General features: G+C 41.3%; 3 protein-coding genes across 5 annotated transcripts; 1 reads left to right on the top strand and 2 right to left on the bottom strand.

Moving 5' to 3' along the window:
• Positions 1 to 279: 279 nt before the first annotated feature.
• Positions 280 to 3,129, bottom strand: spi1a (Spi-1 proto-oncogene a). Of its 3 annotated transcripts, none has more exons than XM_005945589.2 (5): positions 2,955 to 3,129; positions 2,417 to 2,510; positions 2,169 to 2,341; positions 975 to 1,140; positions 280 to 877 (listed from the first exon to the last, which is right to left on the bottom strand). In XM_005945589.2, the coding sequence occupies exons 1-5, from the start codon at positions 2,979 to 2,981 to the stop codon at positions 567 to 569; spliced, it is 771 nt and encodes a 256-aa protein (XP_005945651.1). In that variant the 5' UTR covers positions 2,982 to 3,129; the 3' UTR covers positions 280 to 566. The 3 variants fall into 3 exon arrangements, with proteins under 3 accessions (XP_005945651.1, XP_014196625.1, XP_005945650.1); XM_014341139.2 differs by having other exon boundaries at positions 975 to 1,107; positions 2,417 to 2,540; positions 2,955 to 3,118; XM_005945588.2 differs by having other exon boundaries at positions 2,417 to 2,540; positions 2,955 to 3,117.
• An 829-nt stretch (positions 3,130 to 3,958) lies between these two features.
• Positions 3,959 to 6,678, top strand: tmem276a (transmembrane protein 276a). The gene is made up of 4 exons (XM_005945590.3): positions 3,959 to 4,874; positions 5,303 to 5,416; positions 5,518 to 5,655; positions 5,791 to 6,678. Exons 1-4 carry the CDS (start codon positions 4,472 to 4,474, stop codon positions 6,036 to 6,038), a joined length of 903 nt encoding a protein of 300 aa, XP_005945652.1. The 5' UTR covers positions 3,959 to 4,471; the 3' UTR covers positions 6,039 to 6,678.
• A 4,500-nt stretch (positions 6,679 to 11,178) lies between these two features.
• On the bottom strand, positions 11,179 to 12,369 carry fibina (fin bud initiation factor a). Its single transcript, XM_005945591.2, has one exon. It carries the CDS (start codon positions 12,264 to 12,266, stop codon positions 11,637 to 11,639), a length of 630 nt encoding a protein of 209 aa, XP_005945653.1. The 5' UTR covers positions 12,267 to 12,369; the 3' UTR covers positions 11,179 to 11,636.
• Positions 12,370 to 21,255: the final 8,886 nt, after the last annotated feature.

The following is a 21,255-nucleotide window of genomic DNA, read 5'->3' as shown; positions in this document are numbered from 1 at the left end:
AAAAGTTTTTTCCAAGGAAGGACGTTACATAGGTACAGACTAAATACACCTTTATAATTTACTCGCAGGTCATTTCGTAGCAACTATTGTACTTAATCTTTTGCATGAAGAGTGTTGTTGCGACATCTATTTAATTTACTATTCTAATGAGTTCTCTATCTTTCCAGAGAGGGACAGCTCTATTCTGCCTTTTTAACAAGGCTAGGAAAATTTTTATTTTAAGGAGTAAAACACATTTTTTGTTTGTTCAAAGACAGAAGACCCAGTTCATTTGAATAATTTGACAAAAATAGCAGAGCATTATATTTATTTACAGCATTCAGAAAATTACAATATGCATTTTTAAAACATTTATTTGCAGCTGTCACTGATCTTTTACTCTTAGTTTTGTTCTTATTCACCCATAATTTGAGTTTAAAATTAAGCTGTTTATATAGACATTAGCAAATGTCACAGATTACAAATAAATAAGGAAGGAAACATGGTAGAAAAACAAACTGAAATTGTAAATCTACAGACAAAATTTGAGTAGTTTAGCATGATTAAAGACAGCGTTTGTTCCCTTGTCATTGAGGGTACTGACGTGAATATAAGTTTCTCAACACATTCTCACTGAACTGGTAGGTTAGCTTCTTCTTCACTTTTTTAATCTCTCCGGTTTTACCATAGTTTCTCAGAGCTCGAGCCATTTTCTGGTAGGTCATTTTTTTGCGGTTTCCTTTCTGAATACCCCAGTGGTTCGCCAGGGCTTCCTTGTGTTTGGTGGAGAACTGGAAGATGCCCTTGTCCTGGTCCACCCACCAGATACTCTCACTCATGTCGCCGTTTCTTAGCATGTCCAGGAGGAACTGGTACAGACGGATTTTCTTCTTGTTGTCTGGAGTGGAAAGTATAAGAATTGCTAAAGCAATTTTATTCAGTTTACAAGGTTTATGACTGAATGTAAGAAAAAAAAGAGGTTTGAAAATACCCACTAGTGTCTCTCCTGAAGGAAGAAGGGTTATGACCTTCATATTCATCCTCGCCCTCTGATACCTCAAGCGGTGGACTGATTCCTCTCTGGTCCTCCTCTGAGTAGTACTGTCCAGGTGAGGCCGAAGGCGGGTACTGGTAGCACAGGGGTGAGGTGTAATATGGGATCTTTAGGGGAAATTTAAAGCATGTTTATGCACAGAAGTGACAGACCGGGCAACATTTTTTGTTTTGCAGTTATTCATCACCTGACATTTTCATTTAAACTCAGTCATTGTGTTAAAAGAGGAAGTTGCCGTGCCAGAATTAGAATTCAGTGCTCAGCAGTACCCAACAGTGCAGATGACATTTCAGAGGAAATATCCCAGACTGTCCACATCATGTGCTGTATTTGTGTAGATAAAATCACATTATAATCTTCTAAATCCCCGATTCAGTTCACAGCAGCACAGTTTGTTTTCATTTCTTGGCAGCAGTTGAATGATTCTGAAAGTCAGGAGCACGTACAGTTTATATACACAGTTATGTGTGAAATGGCTAATCCATTTGTTGATTAATCTGTCAACTAAATATGTTCATTACAAGTGTGTAGTAGAAAAATACCAAATATTGTCTGGTCTTCTTGGCCTGTGATTCTGCTTGGAGTATAGAAAATTGTTATAGGCAATTTTCTGACATTATGTAGGCTTCATAGTGAATGTGACCCTTATATGAGGAACATTTTAATGTCAAATGAATCAGAGTAAAGTCAAATAATTTACTGTTCAGACACGGCTATGTTCAAGACAGTGAGAATAATTACCAAAGCTTTAGGGTTTTTTTTTTTTTTTTCTGAGTTTCTTTTAATGTTTGAGGTCTTTTTAAAGACTCCAGTAAATGTATTCTCCCTCAGGGAAGAAATAATGAGCAATCAGACTGATGTGAGTCATGCAGTGTAGTAACAGTTTAGTAAATGTTTTTTTTATCACTGCCTAACATCACTGCTGCATGTTAATACCTCAATCACAGTAAAACAAATAAAAAAAAAAAAAAACCCCAGCAGTACACTTAAAAGGATTTCTCTACTTTAGAATAGTAGCTTGGGCAGTGAGTGTATCCTAATAGAAGGGGGTTCGTTACTTGTCAGGCCACTTGTCAGTAATTCCAATCACATCAATGGAAACTGTGTTTTTTCAAGCTACCATACATGGACTTACTTGTGGTGATGCAGACAGAGGAACGAGTGGAGGATCAAGTTGGAGGTACAGTGACTCACTGCCATAGCGGTAGGGTGGTATCAGCTGTGGGGGAGACACGGCCTGAAGCTCCGTGAGCGGATTCTCAAAGTCTGACGCCTGGACCCGCTCAGATTGGAAGGTCCATCTACGTTCTGAAAAGTGACCGAGGTTTAAGCACATGGCCGTATGATGAGTCACCTTCTAACACTGAAATCCAGTCTACTAACCATCGCAAATCTCCCCCACGCCGGTGAGGTAAGGGTACAGCTCCACAGACGGTCGATAGTTCTCTGCCTCATTTGCAATAACCTCCTCTGAAGCCTTTTGGGGGGGAAATATGAGATGTTGTTTCTGAAAAATTAAAAGTTTGAGTCTCTTTGTCTTTCCAAAATGTTTTCAGATATGATTTTAGAAGAACATAAAACAGACAAAACAATAAAATCAGCTGAATAAAGCAGGAGTGCAGATTATATACTGGACTTTACCATATGTTAACGGTTAAAATGCAGTGAAATAAGTATATCCTGTTTAAACACAAACAAAAATCATCTTTGCAGACATTAATAACAAATAAAATACCACCTTCAGTGTCTTAAAGCTCTACTTTGGTCACTAGAATAACCTTCAAAGGTAACTGAAAACTCAATCTAACAGAAACTCACATGGAAAACAAAATACCTTCACGATGTTGCAAACTGAAATCAAAGCCTTATCTCCTGGTGTATGACATATACATGGTAAAAAAATCAAAAGAGATCCACTTACAGATGATATAACATAGCCATCCATCATGTAAACAAGGCTTCATGAGCTTCTTGGTTCTTTAAGCTTGTGGTAATTTTTAACTTTTTCTTATTGCTTCACCGATAAATACGGAGTGTCGCCAGGCACTGACTGCAGCACGCAAATGGGAACTGAAAGTGAGAAATAAGCTGGAACATATACAGTCTGCATTCATATCCAGTTGCTAGGTTCATATGGTGAGTTAGTTCCTGATGGCCATACACCATGTTTACATGCATGCATTAAAAGTCTAAAGCCCAGTGTGCTTTTTTTGTGTGTTATAGCACACTCTGAGTGCAAAACATCTCCACATGTCTGTGAAAACATTCACACCCTTAAAGAAGACGCAGTGAGAGGAGAAGGTTATCATATATTAAATGATGAGCCCTTCCCTGCTTCAACTCTTCTCTCTCATCAGTTCAACTGATGTGATTAGAGAGACATTAACTCTAATCTTTGCACTCATTCCTAACATGATTAAACTTAAAGATAATGCAACACGTATTTCATTTAACACATCATAATTGAAGAGGAAAGCAGGCTTTATGAGATTCTAACTCTCAATTACAATGAGTATGGTTTATTCACACTGGAATTTTTTAATCGCTACTGCAGGCAGCAGTCGAAACCAAAAGTGAAGTTTGGACCAGCCTTGTTCCTCTTTTTGTTTGGCATTATGGTTTCAATTGAGGAAGTTCTGACCATGAGATGAAACCAGTGAAAAAAAGACGGAAAGAGCTGGACTCACTTTGTCCCTGTAACTTGTCTACGTTTTTATACATACAACACTGAGATTTTTATAACCACCTTCTGACTTTTTTTTCTGGCATGGAGGTGGATTTTTATGACTTCTTTTAAAATAATCGAATGAGTCAAACATTATTACGCTGTGCTTTGACATCTTTGCCTCTGTTTAATGGAAACTTACCAGAGGCAGTCTGCTGGCTGTGATGAAACTGTTTCCTGTGAGCACACCACAGGGAGAAAAGCAGGTTGTTTGTCTGCATTTTTGTGTTTCACGGAACACATCAGCTGAGGTGCCTTGAGACATGGTCTATTAAAAGACGGCAAAGGTTCCTTTATTTTGTTTAACCCCAGAAAATCGTGTTTATGACGACTGCAAACCGTGACCCACGGTGCGTAAAGTGCAGGTCTGGGGCTTCTCGTGCTTTTAAATATTTGCTCTGTCTCCATCTACTGGAAAGAAACGTTGAACTGGCCAGTATCTAGGCTAGACTGAGTTCAGAGGCATAGAGGAGACAACCAAAATAGCACATCGAGGCCCAAATCTATTTATCCTCCGCCCCCGAATGTGGCTCTTTTAGGGGATGCTTGACAAATTAGAGAAATGAGGGCTTCGCCGATTTATCAGCATTTCCGATTTCCAAGTATTGCCAAATTTCCTCCCCACCTTAGACACTGACATCAGCAGCAGCCAGGAGCGGAGTCCCGCTGTCCCGTGGAAATATCACGGCACCGAGGCGAGATACGCATGGAACATGGCTGCTATGAGGACTTTAACCGTGGCAGGTCTGTTTTTGGCTTTTTGCGCTTTGGGACTGATCGCGGTGGCGATCAGCACCGACAACTGGTACGAGACTGACGCCAGGAGGCACCGGGAACGCTGCAAGAATTACTCAAACAAAAGAAACGACCCCGGCTACATTTACATCTCCAACAACAACCTTCCGCTTCGGATGCTGCCAAAGGAGAAAAACGTTGAAAGAAAGGGCTCCAGTGTCAGCGGCGAAATGCTGCTGCGGGCTAAGCGGCACTTCTTGCCTCCTGCCCCGGCAATGGAGTCTCTCTGCAGTCGGCATTTCAACTCCACCGTCACCGGACTGTGGAGAAAGTGCCACAGAGAAGGGTTTGACTTGGAGACGGAGGATTTGATCTTTAAAGGTTTGGTGTCGGGCTTCGTGTTTTTGTGCTGTAACGTGTTTGTTTCGGAAGCTTTGTGTCGAGTGACAGGCGCTGTCGGTAACAATACTTTGTGCACGAATGCGCTATCCAAGGTGCTGATGCTGCGCAAAGACCCTCGAGGCCTACGCAGTATCGCACGGAGTACAGTTACAATGCGATCGACGTGCTGTTTTTTTCTCTCGCCCCAGCACAAAAGGGCAGCCTGTAGTAACAGAAGCCTCGGGATGCGTACAATAAGCTACTCCACAGTGGTGTGGGTGGATGGGTGGGCGGTGGTGGTGGTGGAGTGGGGACTGGGTGCGTATTTTTGGGAGGTGGGGGGTGGCAGGAGCGAGCCTTGTGATATCCTCTTCATCTCGTCTCAGTGCTAATGTGAGACATCCTTTTTGTGTTGTTTACATCCACAGGATTGGTTCCACGCTGCACACCAATAAAATACTACTACTCATCATCAGAGCTCCCCAGAAATCTGCCAATCAATCTGACGAAGACAATAAGGCAGGATGAGTGGCACGCGCTTCGTGAGTTACCTCTTTTTAATCTGATGAATTAATGTAGAAAAACTGAGCACGCCCCCTGACATACACGGTGTTTTCTGCTGTGCCTTTCTTTTTTTTTGCAGATCTCCAGAGGATGACTGCCAGTTTCATAGGAATGGCCATTTCCATCATCATGTTTGGCTGGATCATAGGCGCTCTGGGCTGCTGTCAAGACCACGATCTGATGCAGTATGTCGCCGGACTTCTCTTCCTCATGGGAGGTAAGAAGTTCTTTACATAAAGAGCACTGCCCCGACTCACCGCAGAGGGGCGGTGTGGTCTTTATTAACCGTGGCGCATCAAAACTGGGGGATCAAATCGGGTTGCTGACTTGTTTCATCCTCGCTCTCTGGCAGGGACGTGCTGCATAATCTCCCTTTGCACGTGTGTGGCCGGAATCAACTTTGAACTGTCCCGCTATCCGCGCTACATGTTTGGCATACCAGAGGACATCAGTCATGGTTACGGCTGGTCCATGTTTTGTGCGTGGGGTGGACTGGGCCTCACGTTGCTGGCTGGCTTCCTGTGCACACTCGCTCCCTCCCTCTACCCCCCACAGGCCAGTGCGGTGCACAAGCCCAGACAGGAGAACGGCTGTGTGTGACAGGCCGCGGGCATACCAAACAGACACCTGTCTCATCTGTGAAACAGTGACGAGCCCTGTTCCAGAGACAGCTTCACCCAGGGACTCAGAGAGAAGAGAAAGCCTTCACTTAGCCAGGCACAGAGAAAGCATGGGACACTTGCTCGCACTCACATGGGAAATGATAAAGAGGTGACATTTGACTGAAGACGGTTTCAGTTCCTCTGGTGCTTTTTGATTTTTTTCTTCTGTCCCTCTTTATAAATAAACTGTTGAGTGTCATTGCTTGCTCTTCAAGAGGAGAATATAACAATTTCTTCTTGTAAAATCTGCTAGTTTGAGAAGAAAAACAGAATAAAAAAGAGAAAAAGATGCACTGGCAGGAGGTCAATAGCACAACTTTCAAATGGGAACTGAAGATCAAACCATGGACTTGTAATTCACATTTCAAAGGGCAACTGTGTATCATTATGTACCCATTCAAAACAAGATATGTACATGTACTTTATGAATTGTATGTATGCAGATGCATTTGTGTTTATTCAAGGAAAAAAAATAATGAGCATTAGACCAAACTGTGTTTGAGGGAAGTGTTTTGTTGTTCTTGAGGTCTTACCCCTGTCGGAATATTTTTGAAAAATAAAAGAGCCATGCAAAAGTATTTTTTTCCCTCCCCCCTCATGTAATGCACTGAACAGACATCATATAAAAAGAAACAAAAGCAAAAAAAACCTTTGTGGTTGTCTTATGTCTTAACATGTGTTCACTGTTATGCCAGCAGGCAGAAGAGGCCTGCTAACCGAGTCAAGGCGTTTACAGCATTGTTTTAAAACTGCAGCTGAATTTATTTCTCTTGGTGTTACGAGGAGCTGCTTGCAGGCCACCGTTTTATGCAACCACTTCTAAATGCTTAAATGTGCAAATGTCAGTGGCCAAAATGTGCGTCAGTGACCAAAACTGAGTGACAAAACTGACAGAAATAAATCAGTCCAAATTTAATAGAACATGAAAGTGAAGTAATTTTTTTTCCGCCTGCACGCTTCAGTGGAAATTCAATCTATGTTTATAAACAGCAGGGCCACATAAAATGAGGAATGTCCGGATAACTTCATCCAAAGCTCTCGGATCACAACATGCTGACAATTCACAGATTAACACACTGATGTTGCTGATAATTTTTCAAGGGTTTTTTTTTTTCATGCGTACTAGTTTTAAGAAAAAAATTAATCGTTCTGACAGCTAATTCAAATATTGGCTTCACTCATTTCCTGAACTTTTGCTGCTCATCGGTGCTATTCTGTTGCTCAGATTGTGGCAATCTTCATCTGCAGTCTTCAAATAAATCCCTGTTGTTGATTAGGCACAGTGTTTGTTTACTTAAGTCACTGGAGATTTAAGTAAATAGACACTCTCCATCATAAATGAACAAAATATATTCAGTGATAAAATCATTTGCCAGAGGATGCACAGACTCTCTTAGTGGACCGTTAATTCATTGCAAAGAGCTCCTTTTTATTCCGTTAACAGCCCCTGGAAACATGAAAACATTTTTCATGTAAACAAACAGTAGTCCTCTGTTGTAAATGTATCTAACTGTTCAAACGAATTGTGAAGACTGGTTTGTTTTGCAGTGTTACAGTGTCTGGTATCAATGATACAAAGGACTGTGTGGTTAATGAGGAGGAATCATACATGTCCTACATGTGCCCACATCATTAAAAAGTCATCCGGTGCTGTAGGTGGTCTAATTATGCTACATACCCATGGCTTGTTGGCCAAAGTGCATTCAATTGCTTGAACTTTAAGTATGCTTTGCATTAAAAACCCCAACCCCAAAAGTGACTAATACCATGTCAGATAAGTGGAGTAAAAAGCGTGTATGCTTTTCTCTATATAAGGTCATATGGGACTCTGTGGAGTCTTGTGAAAAGAAAAGCTAAATGCAGCCCATGATTCAGTAGCTTGTAGCCAACTTTTCTTTACAGCGTGGCTTCAGTTCACTGAGGGACTCATTTATGCACAGCTCTCTTAAGGTCCTATCACAGCATTTCAAACAGGTTGAGGTCTGGACTTTGGGCCATTGCAACATCTTTGTTCAGCCATTCGGTTGAAGATTTGCTGCTGCGTTTGGGATCATCGACCTGTTACATAATGCAGTTTTACACCAAGCTTTAACTGTCAGACAGATGGCTTCACATTTGACTATAAAGAAGAGTTCATTGTCGACTCATGACTGCGAAACAAGCCTAAATCATCACTTTTCCACCACCGTGCTTGACAGTTAGTATTAAGTGTTCGCTCCAGGATGAGTGCTGTGTATTATGGCCAAGCATCTCCACTTTGGTCCTGTCTGTCCAAAGGAAATTGTTCCAGAAGCCTTTTGTTTTGTTCAGATGCAGTTTTGCAATCCAAAGCTGTGCCGTCATGTTTTTTTTCAGAGAGAAGAGGCTTTCTCCTGGCAACCATTCCAAACAAACCACATTTGTTTTCCTGATTGTGATATTCATGAACTTTTACATTTAACATGCTAACTGAGGCCTGCAGAGTCTGAGATGTACCTCTTGTTTTGTTTTTGGCAGTTTCTCCGAGCATTGCACAGTCTGAGCTTGAAGTGTCTTGAAAGCTTTCCACATGTGAATAATCTTCCTCACTGCACAATGATGAACTTCAAATTGTTTGGAAATGGCCTCATAACTCATCTCAAATTGATGGGCAGGAACAGTTCTTGGTATTCCATTAACACCCAGCTGAATGCTGCAGACATCAAACTGCCAAAACATCTGGTTTTACAAGGGTGTTCACACATACAGATGATTAATTAATCAAGTGCATTTAATTAGTAGCACCTCACTGTGCCTTACTCTTTGAATTTCAGTGGAAGCAGTAAGAGTGTACTTAGTTTTCCATAGGCCTGTATGCTGAAAGTAGCAAGGACTATTTACTAAAGTACAGTTTGAAGGCCATTGTACTTAAATGTTGGTATTTTATTCTGGTTTATACTAAAATATATTTTTGAAAAAAATATTGTACTTTCCATTTCTCATCAATTAAGTAATGACTTTACAAATATAAAAAAATAAGACAGACTGATATACATAAATAGTTATAGTTGATCACCAGCTACTATAGAGTAAGGAATCAACTTTTCCACTTACAGCAAAGTAATGCTTTTTCATTGCAATTAAGCAGTGAAAGAGGTCATCCGTCCCTTCCGAATGGGCTATTCTGCATTTTGTTTTCTTTAACAATACTTCCTATACTAAAATTAATTTTAAATGTAGGATTTTTGCTTACATCCCTGCATACCACACTGGTATAAGTGTTTATTTTTTACTGAAGTTAAAGCTCTCACTTCTTTTCGTCTTTGACTTAGTTATGTTGTCTTGTTACATCAGCAACATTTGTTAAGGATGTAAATTAATTCTGCTCCTGAGTATGTGAAAGGGGGGGGGGGGGGGGTTGGCCTTCAACACAGCAATCTGAAAAAAAGTCTTATCTCAAGGTTCACTTTCCTGCTCTTTCAAGAGCTTTCATGGTCTTTAGCAGAAGGCAGACTTTGCTCAGTGGGAAATTTCTCTGTTGTCATGGAGCTGGTCCACTGAGATGTGTTAAAAAACTTGAGAAGTTAAACAGTATCTCTATTTTTATTGAACAAGAGCTCCTTAAAAGAGCGTCAGATGCAGTTGAATCATATTAAAACTATCAGTCGTTTCATTGCAGTAATAATAACGGTAAGACTAGTAGCAGATGGAGCACTTAACAAATCTCTCCTTTCTAACAATAGCACCCCAGAGGCCTGTCATTTTCGGGTCAGAGTAGTTTCAGGTCGACTCTGGTCTGCATTCTTGACCTTTCTTTCTTTTTCTTAAGGAGAATAAATTCTTCAACAGCATGCTTAACGCTCGGGCAGTCGTGCCTCTAAGCAGCGTGGATCTGAATCTAATCTTGCGGGAAAAAAATATTTTCCTATAGGTGGATTTATATCAGAGCCAAAAAAGACAAATTAACTATGATGGGCAGGTTGCTTATGAGAGGTTTTGCGAATAGCTCCACTTTTACTAACACAGTGGAAATTTTGTCCAAATATTTTAATCAAATCTTGGAGCCCTGTACTGTGCCCCTGGAAATTAAGAGCTGTATAGACATATAGGGTTTCTCAGGAGCTCCTGCAGCTCTGGGTTTTTGCTGTGCTGGTCTGCACTGTGCTAAGAAAGAAAGCTGTTTTTTTTAAAAAGGGGTCCCTCAGGGGAAGCTGGACTGTGAGGAAAACCAGACAGAGGAAATCACACCCAGTTGCACCCATTGCAGCCCATCTGGCTCACTCACATCTGCATAGACATTATCTCTGTTAACAAAAAAAAGTAAGAAAGAAAAAAAGTGGGCATGCTTGTAGCTGTTACTTTGTGGTTGTTGCAGACGTTGGCTGGAATAAGAACATTTTACGGTAGTCAGAGAAAGAAAATACAGAGATTACCACCAAAGGCATTTGTGATATTAAATCCAAGGCACTTCAAATGAAGACTGCCTAACAGATGTGTTTATGTGTGACCCTGTTAGCCAGGGTTAATGCTTATTTTGGAAATTCAAAACAATTTTCCATCCATAAACAGTGTCTCTGAAATAAACTCAAGAGCAAAACAGGGCTTTTTTTTTATAGGCATATAAACAACTTGCCAGTTAAAAGCCTATTTTTAGTAAAAATGACATAATCCAAAACAGCTCAGAGTTTAAACACAGTAACATCTCATGTCAACCTCGAACTGCGTGGATTATGACAGACAAAAGACTAGATAATGATGACAGTGACGGCCTTTGAAGAAGCATATTTCATACTCGAGCAGATTACTTCCAGATGGAAGTGGGAGGCAGTGACAGACTTCAGACGCCAATTAACCATGGCCACTTGAAGGGACAGTCGAGCCTGCCACTTGTAGTGCCAACAGCAAACACGGTGATGTCAAGACATGAGGGAGGAGGAGGGTCACATGAAAGTGATGAAAGTGAAAAAAATTACAATTTCAAAGATTTCGAGTTCTTATTGCACATCGCAAATTTTAAAGGATGGGAGACGTCTCACATTGAAAAAGAAAATACCTGAAAGTCCTGATGTGGTGAGAAGAATGAAGAACATTTTGTCTTGCTTGAAAGAAAGGGAGAAATATCAGATATTTAATATTTATTTGATCAGTTATGACAACCTAACAGCGTGAACAGCATAGTTAAAATCATACAGAGTTACATATTTTACTGACAATAAATCCATGTTGGGGGAGGGGGGGTTGTTTTCACACTCTCTCTTCTGGATAAGATTTCTCCTCTGGGGTGGCACTGAAGGTTCCTTGCAGACATAACTTATGTCCACATTTCTTTGTTCCCTCCTGATTCAGAGGAATGTGCTAATATTTCTGTTAGAGCTCCTTCAGTGACACAGCTCCAAGGAATGGGAACAACCAAAGGTCAGAGAAGTTCAAATGCTTAAGAAGGATATTCATAAGCCACAATAAACTTTCCAGTTGGTTAATGAACTGGAGCGTCCTCGCTCTTTCTTTTTCCTCAGTCTCTCGCTCTCTCTTTCATACACACATACACAAACACACACTTAAAGCTCCCACAGCCCCACTAAGAACCAGCATTAAGATACTCAGTCTTTAGGCGGCTCAGCCTGGTACCGTGACTGCGAATGATGAGAGACAGCAGCTCATGTTTATCTTTCAGGCCCAGCGAGATGTCGGTGGTTTCCTTCAGTGCGTCCCTAACGTCACCCACTTGCTTCACCACATGCCCGTTCAGCTGTTGCTCTTCCCTTAGCTCAGTCTCTTGACTTTGTTTAAACTTCACCTCCAGCTCCACCAGGGACTTGTCCACGTTTGAAAAAGCCTCGCCGATCTGGGAGATCTCCCGCCGGAGGAACTTTCCGTAGCTGTCCTCTCCGTCCAGATCCTGGGCCACAGTCCGGCCGATGCCCTCGAGCAGGCGCGCCGAGTCCTCCGCCTGCAGCTTCGTGAGGACGAAGTCCTCCCTCACCACAGAGTCACTGTCCTCTAAGGCCGCGCATGGATACACGTCTGAAAATTTAAACAGCATCTGGCACTTCTCGGGATCTTCTGTCTCCTCGTAATCTCCATCCGGGACGAAGAAGTGATGGAAAGTGCCATTGGAGATCTCGGGCTGCAGGGGCCCAGTGTAGACTGCCGAGCAAACTGGCAGAGATGTGACGATGATGAGCAGCAGTGGGACGGGATCCATCATGCACCTCCTCTCTCTCTCCAGCGAACAGCATCTGGACTGGCAGCCGGATTCAGCGCGCAGTTTTCATCCCGACTCATATTACACAGTCCCCCGTCACCTAAAAGGCGCAGACTGCCTGTTTTAAGGCAGAAGGGCCCCTCTGCGGTGGCTCCAGGGTCAGGCAAAGCGCGCAGCACCAGTGCAGAGTCATGCGGCTGATCTTTGAGCGTCTGTGTTTCCGACCGCAGAATTTTAAGGCATGGTTCACAGCAGAAAAATATCGTTGGGTGGAAAATAAGCATTCCGTCAGTCATATCTAGAATAAGTGGTTTTTCTACAGCGTGTTTTGTGCATTATGCTCTATGATTTACAAATATAACCTCGTATTTAACAGTTATTTGCAATCGATCATGTATCAGCAGTCTGGTTTGCATTTTCATTCCCCCCCCCCTTTGTTACAACCAGAAACCTTGCTAGACACTTTTCTGGGCATATTTGCACTTTTAGGAAGAACATTTGCACACTGAGAAGCATAAACTTACACACGAGAACCATTAACCATTTATTGATTTGATATTGATCCTTTTAATGCTCTTCTCTCAGGCCCTTGAGCCGCTACTAAGTGCATAGTGAACAGACGCTTTAAGATAAAGAGACAGCATTGGCCATAAATGTAAGTGATTGTCATATGATTCGAAAAGGGTGCAGGTATTTATGCAGCTCTTGTGAAGAGCAGTGCTTATTTCAATACAAGTGCATTCCCACTGTTTGCTTTTTGTCCTTTGTGGGGCGTTTTGTGGGCCTGAACATGATTTAAAGGGTCCAGGAAACAACAAGAGCAAGATTTTTGTGGGGAAAGTTGCATGTGATGTTTAGGTGCTTAGCTGGTTTTTACACGGATATAATACAGACACAGTTTTTTGTGGCAGCTGTTGGTAATAAGCCATAACATGCAAAATTGTTACATGTCTTAATTGCCTTTTTGGAAGCATGGAAACATCCATGGCATATAATAAGCAAAGCGTGGCTCACCAGCAAGAGGGTACAAAGTGCTTCCTTCTACATTCACAGTGACACTGTGCTGCTGAGAAATTGTGGGTTTTGGGATTCAGATGGATGTGACTTTGACATTTACTAACTAAAGGCGCTCCTCAATAGAACAAACCTCCTACAGGAGAATAATTTCACACACCACGTGACAAATCCGGTGTCAGAAATATCAAAAGGAAAATGACAAAGAGCCAAATACAGCGATGGAGCATTAGACTTAAATTGGGCGAGCACACTCAAAAAAATAACTCTTTGAATGAACATAAAAAAATCATGGAAAGAATTTCCACATAATTAAAATTGCTTTATTTTAGCATTACGCAATTCTGTTATTCCAACTTAATGCACTTGATTAATTAATGATGAATCAACTGTTTCACTACATTTGAGTCCAACTTAATTTAATTGAGTTGATCCAACCCATGCAAATGACGTTAGTGTGACAAAAATGCTTAATCGTAATAGAAAGCCATTTATTAATGTGCAAATCCTTACCATGATTATTTTAAGTTCATTAAATGAGTTATTTTTTTGGAGTGTTCAACAGTCTAGGGTCTGGCTAACATAAAATGTTAAGGCATTTATCATAACTTCCACTCCATCCATCCTCTTATCTTTACCAGGGTTGCAGGGAGGCTGGGGCCTATCCCAGATGTGATAGGGTGAGAGTCAGAGTACTGGACAGGTCACCAGTCTATCACAGAGAAACAAACAACCATCTGCACTCATGTTCACAGATATTTTAGAAACGCCAATTAACCTAATCCTAATTACTGCGTGACTTTTAACTGTGGCAGGAAACCAGAGTACCCAGAGAGAACCCACTGCAAACTTGGCCAGATTACAGATTTATACCCAAGACCTTTTTGCTGCGAGGCAACATAGCTGGACTGGCCATCGGGCATGCCTGGCATTTGCCCAGTGGGCCGATGTGATTTTTCGTTTTTATGGACCGATCTTTTTTTGTTTTTCCGTAACGGTATAAACACTGAAAGGTGGTGGACTGGCCAGATGCTGGGAGATGTGTAAAAATAACTCAGTTGTTTGGTGGTGGCTATCGCGGAGCTTCCACAGATTCAGTAACATTAGCAAGTGGTGGAGGCCAGTAGGTGGATGAGAGAAAGGGGAAGCAGGAGGAGGACAGACCCGAGGCGGCCGCCAGTCCGAGTGTCAGGTGAACTGAATTTCAGGTAAGAAGTTATGAAAAGCTTGATCAGCTGTTGTTAGAATTTATTTGATATTAATTTCTAGTATCAACTGATGTTTGCTGGAGCCTCAGCTGTAAAAGCTGCTGGTCATGATGTCAGTTTGGATATGTGGTGAGAGGGAAACATGAAGATGCAGCCAGGAGATGTCCTTACTGAATCATCAGAGCTGAACAGGTGATGGAGAAACAGGTTTACCTTTTAGGTGACATGAATGAGTTGAAGGGAAGTTATGAACTGTTTCTGAGAAACAAATAACACCAGGATCCTTTTCTGTGTACCTGACAGCTGGTAACTGTACAGGGGCGGGTCTAGCAACGTTTGTCCAGGGGGCCAGGTAGGGCATTAACAGGGAAAGGGGGGCACAAAGAAATATTTTTCTTTGTTATGTCATTTAAAAACTTTGAATACATAATTATCTGAATCTTACAACAAAAGTGGTAATCTGACTAAATGTATAGAAATCCATTATTGTTCATAGTAATTTTTTTTAGGGTCCCATCATAATTTCTTCAGAAGTAGCTAAGTACTGTATATGATGCCAGTATTTTCCCACATTTTCTAGATTCTGTACTAGTACTGTGTGTAAAATACCATCAAAAAGCCAATTAAGTTTTATTCTTTCTCACCTGTCTTTCTATCTCCTTTCACTTTTTAAAGGTTATGTTAGAAAAAATATCTTGCCCTGCCATGCTGTTTATTGATGTGGTAAATGAATAGTTTATGAAAATATCCTTAAATCTGTCATTTATTATTTTTAATATTCACTAATGGTCATGTCTAACCTGTAGTCTTCTCTGTCTTAATTTCAGGTTTCCACCATGTGTTGTAGATAGTTCAGGAGGTTAACTCAACCAGCAGTCTTTGGGTTTCTGTACTGTTTAGAATGCCGGCATAGGGAGGATGGTGTATATGTATCAATCTAATAAACTTTAAGTTTATTAGATTGATACATATATGCCAACAAGACAGTGTATATCACTGTGACAACAGCGCTTGTTTTCATTCAAAGGCTTTATGGTTTTTCCTATACAGGGAATGCAGAATTATCAGGCAAGTTGTATTTTTGAGGAATAATTTTATTATTGAACAACAACCATGTTCTCAATGAACCCAAAAAACTCATTAATATCAAAGCTGAATGTTTTTGGAAGTAGTTTTTAGTTTGTTTTTAGTTTTAGCTATTTTAGGGGGATATCTGTGTGTGCAGGTGACTATTACTGTGCATAATTATTAGGCAACTTAACAAAAAACAAATATATACCCATTTCAATTATTTATTTTTACCAGTGAAACCAATATAACATCTCCACATTCACAAATATACATTTCTGACATTCAAAAACAAAACAAAAACAAATCAGCGACCAATATAGCCACCTTTCTTTGCAAGGACACTCAAAAGCCTGCCATCCATGGATTCTGTCAGTGTTTTGATCTGTTCACCATCAACATTGCGTGCAGCAGCAACCACAGCCTCCCAGACACTGTTCAGAGAGGTGTACTGTTTTCCCTCCTTGTAAATCTCACATTTGATGATGGACCACAGGTTCTCAATGGGGTTCAGATCAGGTGAACAAGGAGGCCATGTCATTAGTTTTTCTTCTTTTATACCCTTTCTTGCCAGCCACGCTGTGGAGTACTTGGACGCGTGTGATGGAGCATTGTCCTGCATGAAAATCATGTTTTTCTTGAAGGATGCAGACTTCTTCCTGTACCACTGCTTGAAGAAGGTGTCTTCCAGAAACTGGCAGTAGGACTGGGAGTTGAGCTTGACTCCATCCTCAACCCGAAAAGGCCCCACAAGCTCATCTTTGATGATACCAGCCCAAACCAGTACTCCACCTCCACCTTGCTGGCGTCTGAGTCGGACTGGAGCTCTCTGCCCTTTACCAATCCAGCCACGGGCCCATCCATCTGGCCCATCAAGACTCACTCTCATTTCATCAGTCCATAAAACCTTAGAAAAACCAGTCTTGAGATATTTCTTGGCCCAGTCTTGACGTTTCAGCTTGTGTGTCTTGTTCAGTGGTGGTCGTCTTTCAGCCTTTCTTACCTTGGCCATGTCTCTGAGTATTGCACACCTTGTGCTTTTGGGCACTCCAGTGATGTTGCAGCTCTGAAATATGGCCAAACTGGTGGCAAGTGGCATCTTGGCAGCTGCACGCTTGACTTTTCTCAGTTCATGGGCAGTTATTTTGCGCCTTGGTTTTTCCACACGCTTCTTGCGACCCTGTTGACTATTTTGAATGAAACGCTTGATTGTTCGATGATCACGCTTCAGAAGCTTTGCAATTTTGAGACTGCTGCATCCCTCTGCAAGATATCTCACTATTTTTGACTTTTCTGAGCCTGTCAAGTCCTTCTTTTGACCCATTTTGCCAAAGGAAAGGACGTTGCCTAATAATTATGCACACCTGATATAGGGTGTTGATGTCATTAGACCACACCCCTTCTCATTACAGAGATGCACATCACCTAATATGCTTAATTGGTAGTAGGCTTTCGAGCCTATACAGGTTGGAGTAAGACAACATGCATGAAGAGGATGATGTGGACAAAATACTCATTTGCCTAATAATTCTGCACTTCCTGTAATACCTGGTGGGCGATTTTTTGTCCCAGTCCAGCCCTGCGAGGCAACAGTGCTAACTACTGTGCCACCGAGCTGTCAATATAGACTTCAAAAAATAGGGAGGCTATGATTACAAGGCTTGATGTAGAATTTTCTGTACGTTTTTGTCCTTTACAGGTTAAACCACAATAAATAGTAAAGGCATGTACATAGTGTGTGTATGGTTGTCTGTCTCTTCTAACCCCAGTGATTTTCCTGTGGTTTGAACTCTTGGGTGATCTTGTGAATCTTGTGAGTCCAGCTAACTAACCACTCTTAGTAGATTGTATCATGTCAGCTCAACAAGAATAATTTAAGTTGCTGAATTTCATGCAGATCCTACATGATTTAATTACATTCACCACCGAAACATGAAATTATTTTGTTCACATTACAAGCTTGAAATTTGTAAATGTAACAACCACCCAATTTCATCTTTTTGAGTGCAATGTAACAAGCCCGATCCACGGAGGCGTCACCCCACCACCTACTGAATCCAAAGGATCAACTGTCATTTTCCAGGTGCCACACTAGCAGGGGTGGGCAACATTGTTTTAGAAATGTATTTGCTAAAGTGAATGAAGAGCTGCATTTTGAACAAACTGAGTAGAAGCATTCTGTACATAATGCTCAACTGAACATTTGTGGGGAAAAGAATGAATTCTTAATTCAAAAACAAAAATCTTTGTGTTAGAAATTGTCTACTTTTCCTCAGTATGGTGTATTGTGGCACAAAACAATCCATTTAAAAGCTATATCAATTTTATTTTTCACAATATAATTTTAATCTTTAGAATAAAGGTGCTGAAGTTTATTGCAGAAAAAACATTTGGATTACCCTGTGCTAAAATCAAGTCATAGGGCAGTACAGACTTGCTATAGTCAAAGACATCACGGTCCATTAATTGGAGGCTGTGTTTTATAGATTTTTTGAATGTTAGCAGATGTTTAATTTCCCATTGAAGACATTAGGGGTCATATTGAGATAGCGCATGGGTCAGTTCTGGCCCTCTGGCTGTATGTTTTCTACATTTGCACTAGAGGTTACCTCCAGAACCCCCCTGTCTATACACTGATGGGTTAGAGCTGCTGTGGTGGTGGGGGGGCCTCCAAATTAATATGTAGTTTTAATGTTGTGCTGTGCCTCCATGGGGATAGGAGTGTCTCAAACAGATTTAGTAGTTAATGCATTTTTATTATATTTTCAGACTGTGAGAATATAGTGAGCAGTGAGCACTCACTCTGATGACTTTAGTCAGGTGATTACATTACTGTAAAGGGGAGAGTCCCCTGGGCTTCGATCCCCTCTAATGCACATCCTGTCCAAGATAATTGCATCATCACCGGGTGGCCTCAAATATGGCTCACAGCTTGTCAGCAATAGTCACCGAAATTGGAAACATATGGTGAGTTGTAAACACAAGGCTGGAAATGTCTTGTTTGGTCCTGTGTTTGATTCATATAGTATTTGCTATAGAGGGGATGCATCTTTGTCACTAAACAATGAGGTAGAGCGGTTGGAAATGCTTTTTTTTTTCTTTTTCTTTTTTTTTTACAATAATACAAAACAGACTGGATTTATTCATGAACTAGGACCATGCAAAAATATTCAGTGAGCTCTAAATTTGCAGTATTTCACATTCAGCATGCAGGAGTTGCTGTTCCTTCACTTGCCTTTCTTGACTGACACCAACAAGCAGTTTAGAGCAGCAGGATAAAAGCAGGATTTATAGGATTTGTCAACAGGAAGGATATAGGTCAGCAAGATGTAAGCTGACAGCAGCAGCAAACAAAACCAAAAAAAATAAAAAAAAAAGGTAGGAAAACAACAGTTGAATAGAGATTGGGGTTACTCTTATGGAGAGAAATGGACTGATGGAAAAGTGGAAATACAGGGGGGGCAACTGCTGCAGAAAGAGGTAATGGGCTTTTCTGCATTCTGCTTTTTATTTAATAATTAATGCTAACACAGTCTAGGCTCCTTCTAAGAGTATCAGTAAGCCATGTCAGCATACATAATGGGAGGTTTCCCTCTCTATAATGTTAAAGCATCTCTTAAAACCTTGTGGCAAGGCAGACTGATGCTTGGATAAAGAGGATGATTAATCAGAAGCAGATGTGCTGTTTAGTCAGAAAACCCACATTTGAGATGATTTATGGCCCCAGAAAAATATAGTTAGAGTTCCCCACAGCTATGTCACATATAGAAATCAGGGAGCCCATACAGGTGGATGTTGAGGTGGTGGAGGGGCTGACACAGCTGGTGTCATTATAGGGCAACAGTGGCAAAGAGATTGAACGTTTGGAGCTTAAATGCACCCCAAAAGTGGGGTGGGGATGATGGGAGGGGACAGAGATATGATGTATATGACACAGTGCAGCTTGAGATGACTGGTTGAACTAGCTCACAGGCCTCCCTCCAGATTAAGCTCATTGCTATAACTGTTCTAATGCAGGGATTTCCCATAAATGAAGTGTATTCTATCTCATCTTAGTCTTCATGGAAATATGTTTCAATTGCACTTTGAAATACATGTGAGAAATGCTACAAATGCACATGTTTTTCATTTCCCGTCAGCTCTGGGTCATCGGAGTGTTGCTTGTTTGTTTGAAACTGCTGTTGCACTTCTGAACACACTGCTGAATGAGGGAAACAAGCAGAGACAGCTTGAGGCTTCTCGGCATGCAGGCCCTCTCTGTTTCTTCTTAAGTCACACACCTGAATAAATACAGCGTCTCTCAATATAAACACGAACAGAATAAACTGTCCTGCTCGCAGAGGCAGAGCGGGGTACCATGGGGTAAAATAAAGCCGCCCAAAAGCAGATGTAACAACACATGCAGAAACAAATATAATTTAGCGGAGTTGGAAGGGATGTTCTTGTTGATCCACTATTGTTGACTTTGTGAGTGTGTACGTGTGCATGTGAATAAGAAGGCCCAGAGTCTATTGTTTCTAGCAGATCCCTATTTGATGGTGATGGGCTTCCTCATGGTGCATAGGTCGAGGCCCTGCGGGCTGCGTGGGAGACTGCAGAAACAGCGAGCTGACTCACTGTGAGACTGTGAGTCAGCTCATGCTCATTTCATTCCATCAAAAGGATTATTTTGATGTGATCATTCATATCAGGCTCATGCTCACATGTTTTATTAAAGCAGAGGATTTAAAACGGTGACCTCCGCTAATCAGCAAAAAAGTTTCCAAAGCACGCAGAGAGGACAAACCTCAACGCAACCCTCTAAATCTCTCTATAGCCACTTTAAATCTGTACAGGACCCCCTCAGTTCAGAAAGCATGCATGTTGGGTTAGGCAGTGATTCCAAATTGGCCACAGGTGTGGATGTGAGGATGAAGGGTTGTTTGTCTCCCTGTGTCAGCCCCGTGACAGTCCTGGTACCAATCTGGCCTCAGCACCCCCTGGCTACACACTTGACTCCTTTTGCAAACCAAACAGCCTCAAGCAGAAGTGGGTTATGAATCTTGCTATTGTTAGCTGATTACTTAGCACGCCACCTTCTCGTTCAAACACGATCACTTGTGGCATCAAAAAACATGTTAGCAGCCAAATTGATGGATGACATTATGTGACTACATCTATTTGTTTGTATACAATCTATGAACTCCATAGCAGAGACTCAATAGAGTTACACCATAGTGGAGTAGGAGAGGGATTGGATTTGAGCCTGTGGAGACCTGTCTACTGTGAACTGGGAAAGGCTCCAGCCCCTCTCACCGCCCTAGTTAGATGAAAGATTAATGAAGGACTGTTGCTGCGGTTCTGTGAGAAAAAATGCTATCTTTGGAGGACTGCATCAGACTGGCATTTTGGCCATATGCCCTTAAGTGTTTTTTCATTAAATATTCAAGAGAGGTAGTTTTGTAAAATGAGCTAAATTTGGCAGCAACATACAGGAAAACAAATCAGGGTGTTGAAAAAAACAAAAAAACAAAAGTGCCAAACAGAAGTGTAAGAAATTTTGGTGAAAAACTGGAAATAAATGTAACATTTTAAATGAAAAAAAGATTGTTTTATATCTCATGCTTCAGTAAAACAAGTTGGATCTTCATAAAAACATGGGTAAGCCTTTCAGTCTTGACTGTGCACCACCACAGGACAATCAAGTATTTGTTTCAAGCTGT

The sequence above is a fragment of the Haplochromis burtoni genome, unplaced genomic scaffold (genome assembly GCF_018398535.1).
Source record: "Haplochromis burtoni strain Fernald_Lab_line unplaced genomic scaffold, NCSU_Asbu1 Contig_77, whole genome shotgun sequence".
Lineage (NCBI taxonomy): Eukaryota > Metazoa > Chordata > Actinopteri > Cichliformes > Cichlidae > Haplochromis > Haplochromis burtoni.
The sequence above is the reverse complement of the archived record's forward strand: the minus strand, read 5'-3'. Positions and strand labels throughout refer to the sequence as shown.